At 47.3% G+C, this 10,859-nt stretch overlaps 1 protein-coding gene across 2 annotated transcripts in view; it reads right to left on the reverse strand.

Moving 5' to 3' along the window:
• The window catches only part of HADHA (hydroxyacyl-CoA dehydrogenase trifunctional multienzyme complex subunit alpha), a 28,579-nt gene that overhangs the window by 17,459 nt on the left and 261 nt on the right, over nucleotides 1-10,859 (reverse strand). The window contains exons 1-7 of one of the 2 annotated variants that reach the window (XM_031046565.2): nucleotides 9,047-9,212; nucleotides 6,458-6,499; nucleotides 6,299-6,369; nucleotides 5,385-5,518; nucleotides 3,049-3,187; nucleotides 1,906-2,025; nucleotides 1,719-1,821 (exon numbers count right to left, since the gene is read on the reverse strand). In XM_031046565.2, coding sequence (XP_030902425.1) covers nucleotides 1,719-1,821; nucleotides 1,906-2,025; nucleotides 3,049-3,187; nucleotides 5,385-5,518; nucleotides 6,299-6,369; nucleotides 6,458-6,499; nucleotides 9,047-9,086 — 649 coding nt within the window. In that variant the 5' untranslated portion in view covers nucleotides 9,087-9,212. Of the gene's footprint in view, nucleotides 1-1,718; nucleotides 1,822-1,905; nucleotides 2,026-3,048; nucleotides 3,188-5,384; nucleotides 5,519-6,298; nucleotides 6,370-6,457; nucleotides 6,500-9,046; nucleotides 9,213-10,859 lie in introns of those variants that run through there. The other variant, XM_034060560.1, reaches the window with a different exon arrangement.

The following is a 10,859-nucleotide window of genomic DNA, read 5'->3' on the forward strand; positions in this document are numbered from 1 at the left end:
ATCCAGAGCTGCTGCATAATCTACATTTCAGCAATGCCCAGGGGATCTGAGAGAATTTTTTGGAAATCTGAGAGCATCTGGGATGGATTTCTGAGCTCCAACCTTACTTGCTTCCAAACTCTCTTCCCATCAGCAGATGCAAATACCTGGTTTCTCCCTTCCATTAGCTTGGATGTGCTGAAGCTGAACTGCAGCTGAAGAATAAAGCTGTTTACGTGTAAGTCTGAGCCATAAAACTACTCAGTCAAGGTGGTCAAACCCATGTATGTGGCTTTACTTGCAGTTACCTCCCAACATTTTGCTGTGTCCTAACCCGGGAACTCCAAATGGTCGACTCACATCTGCTTTCCTGTACAAATGGCACATGCCAGAATTAGATCTGGGCACAGTAGTAAATACATGAAGAGCATGCTGTAGAGCTCCCTACAGAAGGAGAGCTGACTGCACCCCATGAAATTGCCTCCTGATTAATGCTGTCTCTCTCTTTCAAAGCTTTGTATAATCAGTTAAAACATTATTCTCCATTTAAAGCTGCTTTCCCCCAGACATTCAGAATGAACATGCAAATACTCAGCAGAAAGCCTTCTGGCACTGGCTGCTATTTGAATGAGCAAGAAATGCCTCTAATGCCTGCACATAAATTGTTTTTTGTGTTCCTCCTACGTGCTTATCTGGTCTGAGCTAGGATTGCAAACAGCTCTTCAGAAAGTTCAGGTTTCCTTTAAGGAAGCTATTGTAATAATTGGTATAAAAAGCCACACTGGCTGTCTCTTAAAAGCCAATTCACATTTGAGCAAGTATACAGCACTGAAGTTTACTCAGGCAATTTTAACTCAAGCCTAGGTACCCCGATCTGTTTTATAAGTGAGACTACAGCTAAGGATCCAGCTGAACACTGGCATACAAGAGAATACCTACAAAGGTTTCCATGGCATTTCTCAGGGCAAGCAGCAGCACCTTTCCGTTTTGTTTATTTCATTTTCACCTACTGCAGGAGCTAAGGGCTACCAGGGTACTCTGGCCATGCTCTGCCTGGGGAAACCAAGCTCAGCACCCTGCTACTCTGTGGCAGTACCAGCTGACAGTCTAACTCCTGGCTGCAGCTGCTCAGACCTTTCAGAAGAGGCTGTGGAGGGCTTGCCCCTTCATTTAGTCACCTTCCATGAAAGCTGCCCTAGGGAAGGAAAAGCAGAAGCAAGAAATTATTCAGTAGCCCACTCAGCACTTGGAAATAAGCGTTTTGCAAGGAATTTCTCCATCCAACTGAAAGCTGGTTGACAATTCAGAGCACTTAAGCCATGGGGGTTGGCTTCTTGTCACAGAGATTAACATCTGGAGGCTGCATACACGTAGACATCAGTTATCTATTCTCCTTTCATTATAGGTTGTAATCTGTCCCCCTGACATGATAAATGAGGAATGCAGGCTCTTATCTGTGTAATTAGCTCATGCAAGAGAGTCACCAGCAAGCTGCCCTCTATACTAACCTTTCTTTAGTCACTTAGCTTTAGCAGGAACCTGACATTTCAAGGTTCCCATACTCAAGCTTCTGAAGAGGGCATGGAGACTGCACTGCAGAGCATGCATGGCAAGGACTTCGTAGTCCATGCTTTGCCCTCACTAAACTGCTGGCTGCACCAGTGGCTTCTTCACCCACTTCACTGAGGTGGTAAACTGATGGGCAGCAGATCAAGAAACTAAAAGGAACCATGTCTGACCTAGCGGGTCCACCAGCTGGTCAACCAGACCCATCTTCTTTGCTTTGTCAGCACGGATGTTCCTTCCAGTCAGCATCATATCAAAGGCAGCAGGAAGTCCCACCTGGAAGGGCAGAAAGGAGAATTCAGAACTGGAGCATGCCATGTGGCAGAAGGGGCTACTGAGTAAAGTTCTTTTCTTACTTACCATCTTTGGCAGCCTCTGAGTACCCCCTGCTCCTGGCAGGAGACCCAGTAACACTTCAGGTGTTCCCAAGACTGTTTTCTTGTCCTTCGTTGCTATTCTGTAGTGACAGGCAATGGCAACCTTAAGAAGGGAAAAGAAAAATAAAGGTTTCCTTGTGAAAGACCACAGAAGAACTGGGTGGGCATCCATCACAAAGGTCTCTTTTACACACTGCCTGAGCTTTCCTCCCACCCCTACCCCAACTCCCTAATTCAACTACCACAATTCCCTCTGTGCTCACTGATGGCTGCTTCTGGCAAAAGTGCACAAGCGCAGGTGATAGCAGGCAACTATGACATGAACATGAAATACAAAGCTAAGCCAAGCTACTTTTAAATCTCATCTAGGCCATCAAGAGCTAAATTCACTCATTACACTGACAGCATAGTTCCATATGCAGATCAGCCATGATATCTGGTTTATCACTGGATATCTAGGTCCAGATCCTTCACCATTGTGCTTGCTAAAAGCTGTGACTGCTTGAGAAATCAGAGTGCAACTGAAGAGACTCCATTCCCACAAGGTTATTCTGTTTTAGTAACAGCTTTGCACCAAGAATCACCCCAGAGTCCTTCAGTTTACAAAACCCTTAAAGATTATGAAGCAAATACTGCACATAGCCGAAGTGAGAGGCAAGAGAGTGAGCAGAGTACACAGGCCAGGGTGGAGCCTGGCCAGGTTACCCATGCTCATCCTGCTCACCACAACCTCTTAAAGAACAGAAGTTGCTGGGATACAAGCCTCAATTAATCTGAAAAGCAGCAATTTCCAGCCTGCGCTCTGCCAGCAGCATTTATCCAGATCCAATGCCTGCTGGAAACAGGCAGTTTTCTCTGGGACGCTCTCATCTAAATATTAGCCTGGCCCACATGGATTCATATTTGATTAGCTCTCAACAGAAGCAGAAAAATTACCATGGCAGAGCCCTGAAGCACAACCAAGCCATTAACTTGCCACCAACTCATTGGAATGGATGTAATGAACCCTCATCAGGTCTCAAATCCCTCTCACAGTAAGCAGTCCTGCAGGCATCATTTGGATAATTTAGAGAATCAGCACTATCAACTTCTTCTCCTGCTTGTCAGACCCAGAATTGTGCAGTACCTCCAGTCCTCCTCCCAGGCAGGAGCCACTGATGGCAGCAACTATGGGCTTTGGAGAATGCTCAATTTTTTCTAGCATCTTCTGTCCTTCCTGAGAGAGCTGAGTCACTTCCTGAGCAGTCTTGCAAGCTTCAATCATGCTGCAGTGAGGCAGAAAGACTGATGAGCATTGGAAAGGCACTGTGAAAACAGCAGTAAAATGAGAGTGCTTCAAGGAGTTTGTTCCTTTTTTTCCCACAAAGCTCCAGTGACTGACAGACAGGCAAGAGCTATTTAGTCCTCCAGCCTTAGATTAACAGACAATACAGGAAGACTACTAAATTCAGTGGCTTCAGCCACTGCACATTGACACTGGGCTGAGCCTGCAGGCACTGAATGAGTTTCCTTGTGTCAGAGCTTTGAAAGACTTTGGGGAAGAGGAGAAAGGGTCATAGGAAGTCTCAAAGCACTTGCAAGAAAGGGTGGAGGGGGAGAGCCCAGGATCACTTTTTAAAGGAGCAGATGGCCAGGGCTCTGATGTTGCATTCTGCCAATTAGAGGCTCCCTGTGCCAGTTATTCTCATGAAGGTCAGCAGTGCTTGCCAAGCTGGTGCAGTTCAGGAGCCTCCTAGCACTGAGACCATCAGACCCTTCTTAAACACAGCCTGTCCTTTTGATCTGCTTACCCACACTGCTTCCTTCCCACTGTATCATGTATCAAGTCTCTGCCCTGAATAAGGCCAGACAAAAAGGTTTTAATGGGTGTCTCTCCAATCGCTCTACTTTCCTCAGAGGTTTCTGGCTTTTAACAACTGTAAACAACTATTTTGTCCTGTCTAATGTCAGGACTAGGAGCAGTGGTGCTCCAGATCCCAGTGAGAGCACCAACACAGTTTGCCCCACACCATGCCAAGGCTAGCCAGGCTGAATTGCCTGGGAGGCTGCTCATGCTCCTCACAGCACAGTGCCAAATTCTGCCCAATCAAGGGGCCATGCTGGCAGACTGCCAAGCAATCAAACCCAGCTTAAATGAAGTCCTGAATGTAAATTATCTGCTCTTGTGTCCCATACCAAAGGACAGTGCTCACCCCAGAGCCAGCATGGGTTTCTCTGGCTGAACTCCAGCACACAGGAAGGAGTGACCAAGTGTTACAGCCAAATGGGGTTTCATGACTTGCCATGTTCCACTTTATAGAATCACAGAATGGTTTGGGTTGGAAGGGACCTTAAAGCTCACCCAGTCCCAACCCCCTGCCACAGGCAGGGACACCTTCCACTACACCAGGTTGCTCCAAGCCCCATCCAACCTGGCCTTCAACACTGCCAGGGATGGGGCAGCCACAGCTTCTCTGGGCACCCGGTGCCAGGGCCTCACCACCCTCACAGGGAACAACTCCTGCCTCAGATCTCATGTCAATCTCCCCTCTGTCAGGTTAAAGCTGTTCCCCCTCATCCTGACCCTACAGGCCCTTATCAAAAGCCCCTCTCCAGCCTTTTTGTCAGCCCCTTTAGGCACTGGAAGCTGCTCTAATGTCGCCTTAGAGCCTTCTCTTCTCCAGGTTGAACAAGCCCAGCTCTCTCAGCCTGTCTCCACAGCAGAGATGCTCCAGCACTCCGAGCATCTTTGTGACACTCTTCTGGACTTGCTCCAATAGGTCCTAACTTCATCTGAGCAGGTTAGGCATCCTGTGCATGCAGATCTGAGACCTCACTTGTAGTATTGTGTACAGTTCTGGTGTCCTTAACATGAAAAAAGACATGGACCTGTTGGAACAAGTCCAGAGGAGGCCACGAGGATGATCAGGGGACTGGAGCACCTCCCATATGAAGACAGGCTGAGAAAGTTGGGGCTGTTCAGCCTGGAGAAGGCTGCTTGGAGACCTCATAGCAGCTGTCCAGTATCTGAAGGGGGCTATAGGGATGCTTGGGAGGGACTCTTCATTAGGGACTGTAGTGATAGGACAAGGGGCAACGGGTTGAAACTTAAACAGCAGAGGTTTAGACTGGATATAAGGAAGAAATTCTTTACTGTTAGGTGGTGAGGTACTGGAATGGGTTGCCCAGGGAGGTAGTGAATGCTCCATCCCTGGCAGTGTTCAAGACCAGGCTGGATGAAGCCTTGGGTGATATGGTTTAGTGTGAGGTGTCCCTGCCCATGGCAGGGGGGTTGGAACTGGACGATCTTAAGGTCCTTTCCAACTCAAACTATTCTATGATTCTATGATTTTGTTTGCATCCTCTCCCTCACCCCTTGGATACATCAGTAACAAACTGCTCGGCCTTCACAGTGTACCTGACCTGGATGATAGACTTCAGAGAAAGCTCCATCAGTATAACTTCCAACGCCCCAATACTTACGTAATATCTGCTCCAGCAATGAAAGAGCCTGGCTTTGAAGAGATCAGAACGGCACTTTTGATAGCTTCGTTGGCCCAGATCTCATTCATTACCTCATTAAACTCAGAGTTTAGTTGTTTGGAGAGAGTGTTCACCTGTAAACAGCAAATAAGCACTGTAAATAGGGGGACCAGATGATGGTGGAGTTTAGCCTCTAATTAAGTACTGGACTCAATTATTTTATCATCCTTCAGAAAACTTGTACAGAAGACAGACTGACAATAAAAGAAACAAAGCCAATGTAGCTCTGAGTGGATTTTCCAAGCCAGTAGGAGCTGCAGTTCTATGGTCTTTCAAGATCTGCCTTTTGGGGAAAAAAAAATAACATGGACTAGACTACCCAGGAGCTTGCCCAACAGCCAGCGCATTGCTTGGCACAATTATAACACTTCTGAGGTGCTTAAACTGAGCCTAGATTTGCTATAAAAATTAATTCACTCTGTGTCATAATATAATGAGAAAAAAACCTTCCAAGATGAACCCTGCAGCAGATCATCAAGTAATTTGCTATTAAAAGTTCTTCCTTAACCTCTCCAACAGTGGTGACTTCAAACACAGATTTTATGAGCTGTTTTTTTCTCTATACAACATACACTCTTTAACCATCTTGAATACAAGAACTTAATATGACTTTAATAAAACTTCACACCAGTTAGCTTAGTACACACAACACATTTTCATGAGGCATTTTCAAACCTCTCATTAAACACTCCAATACTCATCTTCCTATTTCTGCTTTGCTCCTAACATTGAAAGGCTGCAGGTTAGGACAGCTCTTAGACTTAGACTAGACCTTCCAATGTCTTCTCTGTACCACTGCTATTCCTGTCATTTCCACTGACATGCCCATCCACCACAGCCAGGTAAAACAGCACCTTCGAATTTGGTGTGTTGAAGCGTACAACGGCAACATCTCCTTTGATGTCATAGCTAACGTGGGTTCTAGCTGGAAACAAACAGAAATACGTTATCAGCTTATGCTCAGCGGATTCCAAGAAAGCAAGGTAAATTACATAGCAAAGCTTTACACTTACTCTGAAGAGCAGTGGAGGTGGAGATGTTACGGCAAGCATAACCTAAAGAAAAGATATTGCAGATATTAAAGGAATTCTCAGTAGTCTCCGCTGAACTCTCCTTTATTAATGCATCCTCCCATCTCCCCTCATCTACTGAGGGCAGCATTTCAGAGAATCTCGAGTATGAGCCAGTTCCTTCTCTTACAGCTTGACCTGTGGCAGCACCAGAGTTCAGCAGACCCCACACTACTGAAGTGACCTTCACAGCAGAGTCCATGCTGGCAATGCCAGACTGAGAGTGAAGAAAATAATCAGAGCTTTCTTCCCAAAGAGCTGATGAGAGGTAGCAGGTGGCACACAGGGGGGTTCTACCTTTTGGATGCACGGTTCAACATCTCTTCACATGCTAAACCAGAGACCTTGCTACACTTTGGAGTGTTTCCAGCCTATGAGCTAACTTGTCTGCAAATCAAACACAACTGCCCTAGAATATTTCTGCAAAACCACGCTCTGGTGCCAGGGAATTGTGCCACCCGAAGTATTACTCCACAGAGCTCAGGGTGCACGGCTGGTGAGACACAAGAAGAGCACACAATATTTATTCTCACCTTCCTCTCTCAACAAGATACGCAATCTGTGTCTATTAATTACACATGGAAGCCCCGAGACAAACTTGTCTTGTTTCAAAGCACTCAGAATTCAGACCATGGTATGAGCAAGTTCTGTCCACAAGAGAAATGCCACTTTTCTCCCTCATAAATCCCAGACCTCCTTTTTGTGCTGAGAAACTGTATTTGGCCTGATGGCCTCTCAGTACATGAATGAATCTCAGTTCCATTCAAGCGACCTTGATCTTGACCAAGAGGATCCTCTGACACAGATCCTAGGCTGAATCCCTGCCAAGGCTATGTAAAGTCTGAAATCTAGTAAAAGCATTACTTCTAGAGGACCACATGCACATCTACAACTGGAACAGTGCCATTTAGCTTGGAGAGGTTTACTGCTTGATGCTGATAAAATATTCAGGAATGAAACATTTCCATTCCCAGCAGCAAGGAGGCAGAAAATCCAGTACAGGGAAAACAAGCTTAAAACCTCAGCCTGAACCTCACCAACAGGTGGTTCCCCCTTCCCACAGCCCCGTGACACGGACTCAGGAACGGAGTTCTGCTGCACTTTGGCCTTCTTTCCACTTTGTCTCCAGTGCTGGCAGTAGGGATTGACCTTTGTTCTCCATTCCCTGAGCCCAGGATACACTGTGCGCCGCTATGAGGATGGAAATTCAGCGTCAGTCTGTTCTGGCAAATGGGGCTCTGTGTGCATGTGCATGTCACGTGCCCACCACACCATTTTATAAACAAAGAGTGAACTGGTTTCCACTCCAAAGCTGCTTTAAAGTATTTCTTGATTACAACGATCTCCAGATTGCCATTGCTTTAGCCAGCATTAATTTCCCTGAACTTTTTGAACACTGAAGTCAAGTACTCCTGAAAATAAGCACCAACATTCTCGTCCCACAAAACCAAGCGTGGTTTCTGTGCTGATAAACAGTCCACTGAAGAATATGATGCACTGTTAATGGCAGTATTTTAACCCAATAAAAGCCATACAGTCCTACTACCTTAAAAAAGAAGTCAAGGACTGAACTATCTCACTGAACTCCCTCATTTCACTTCCATATTGCTGCCCACGGCTAGGCACAACCAGAAGAATCAGATCAAACAAATCTCAGCTGCAATGCAAGTGATGTTTTCTTTCCCTTTCCTCAGTCAGGTACCTGCTAAAGCTGAGAGCAAGGCGCTGATGGGGTAGTAAAAACTATACTGCATGCAAAGCAATATCAGCTCTAAATAAAAGAGGGAATGGATTAACTTTTCTCTCTTTCTACCATCTAGCATGCTTTCTTCTTTCATATCAGTTTCCAAACAGACTTGCCTCCCTGAAAACCTTAAACCTTGAATTCACTTTGCCTTTCAGTTCAAGCAAAACAAAAGATATGAAGTAGGGGAAAAAAACCCAACATCAAGGGCATGACAGAACCAATCTCACTACATTTTAATATGAACTCTTTTGAGGTTCTGCCATCAGAGTAACAGCTGCTTAATACTTGAGTGAGGTTTCTTTAGCCTGATAGTATTTTATTTTAGAGCCCAGGATACTTGTGGAAAACTTCTTCCACATTTAAAACTAAAAGCACAGTTATTTGGTCACAGTCACAGCACATCTGCTTCAGGCTTGGATTCATTCAGCAGCACAATAGTGACTTGTCAAGACTGGAGCTAGAAAAGTCCTCCCTCCGAATGCAGAAGAAAGCAGCAGCAGGCCAGATGCATGCTTCTGCTATTCCACTGACAGTCACTGTAGAATTAAAAGCTTTGAATATTGATTCCATTTTCACTACTTCACTCACTCCAATTAAAAGACAGTCTAAACATGGACACCAACACTTCAGACAGATGCTCTTGGGACTTGGCCAGGAACTTGGATGCAGCAGAGAATGGAAAACACCCCTTTCACACATTCTAGCCAGGACCTGTTTCTTCTCTTTCCCTTTTCCCTGTTCCTTCCTCAGATGTCTCCCCTGGCACTTCCCGCCTTCAAACTCACCCAGACGTGGCATGCCACTTGACGTGGGAACAGCATCCATGGTTCAGGAGAAAAGCCTTCCTGCAGTCCTGGACCAAGCAAGTGTCAGCAGAGCAAACCAGCTGAAGCTAAGGATGACTGCCCCTGCTTTCAGCCTGTACCTGCAAGCTCACGGCACTGAGCACCGAGCTGTGAGGTGGGGAACTTTTAAGAACCTGAGCTTCTCTATCCCCTGTGGGGACCTGCCAGCACACGGCATGTGGCTCAGCAGGTACAGCCAGCTCTCAGCTCCCAGTCTTCTGTCTGCTTGCTGCCTTTTGCATACTCTTTGGCCTGCCTTGGTGAGGTTTGCATCTAGCTTAACAAACACTGTGTTACAGCAGAGCAATGGTGCTAATTAGGGCAAGTGACAGCTTCATCACAGCACCAAGACTGTTAGTGATGAAGAATTTTGTCAGTTGTAACAAAGAGTCCAATCAATAACAGCCTGGAACAGCCACACTTCATAGAATCCTAGAATCCCAGGTTGGAAGGGACCTCAAAGATCAGCTGGTTCAACTTCTCTAGGCAAAGCATGACCTACACTAGATGGCCCAGTACCCTGTGCAGCTGAACCTTAACAGTGTCCAACACTGGGGAGTCACCAGTTCCCTGGGAGTTTATTCCAATAGCTGGTTGCTCTCACAGTGAAAATTTTTTCCCTTGTGTCCAGCTGGGATACCCCCAGGAGAATTTGTGCCCATTACTCCTTGTCTTTTCCATGGGACTCCTTGTAAAAAGAGTTTCTGTCTTCTTTGTACTGACCCTTTAAACACACTGAAACAGTTCTGCTTGTTAATCTATTGCAGCACCCTGCTCCTGGAGCAGCCAGCTCACGTACAAACTCGCTCCAACATTGCCTGTAGAACAGGTATTAGGTTTAAACAAATCTCTGCCAGGTTTCAAAGCACAGAAACGAGAACTGGTTCCCAGTGGCTCTCAGCCTTGCCCTTCAGCCTTCCTAGGGGCAAACAGTGCCTTCCAGCTCTGGAGGCTCTGCAAGGAAGCACCACAACCCAGCACTGCAAACAAGGAGAGTGCCTAGACCATGCCCAGGTTGGCAGATCACAGAGGAGCATTAGCCGACAGCTGAGACATCTGTATAGCAAAGTAATGCCAGATCCTGGCACGCATAGAGATGCTGATATGCCTGGAAGCATCCCACCCATACAGGGATCCCCGCTTCCGATAGCTTCACCTGTATGCCTGGAGGACAGCCCCGGGATCCAGACACCCAAGGACATGGGGACATTCTACCCCCAGGGGCATCGAGAACACGCACACATGCAGACAAGGACACTCTCATCCTGGGGATCAGTTCATACACCGATGACAATCCTGCCTCCAACCAAAGCAGGGTCACAGGATCCCCCCCCCCCAGGACCACAGATGGATTCCCAAAACGTACCCATGTACAAGGACATGGGAACCATGGCCGGGCACACAAAGACGAGCCTGCCTTGGGGACCGGCATGGAAGTGTCTCTCCCGTGGGCGTACCCCCACACCGCGGTGGGCCGCGAAAACACGGACACCTGCCCTGGGGAAACCTTGGCAGGGGATACGGACATGCCAGGGATCCTCCTGCGCGATTCACGGGCCGCGGAGCCAACACCCTGGCACAAGACACAGGCACACACAGGGAGAGCTCCGCAGCGGCAGCCCCCCCTCGCACCTGCAGCGGAGACCGGAGCGCCCCCCGCCCGTACCTCAGAGACCCCTCCCCGATAACAGCCCGTTTCTCGCAGCCGACCCCCGCTGAGACCGAGGCCGCACCGCCCGGTGACCCCCACCCC

The sequence above is a fragment of the Melopsittacus undulatus genome, chromosome 3 (assembly GCF_012275295.1).
Source record: "Melopsittacus undulatus isolate bMelUnd1 chromosome 3, bMelUnd1.mat.Z, whole genome shotgun sequence".
NCBI lineage: Eukaryota > Metazoa > Chordata > Aves > Psittaciformes > Psittaculidae > Melopsittacus > Melopsittacus undulatus.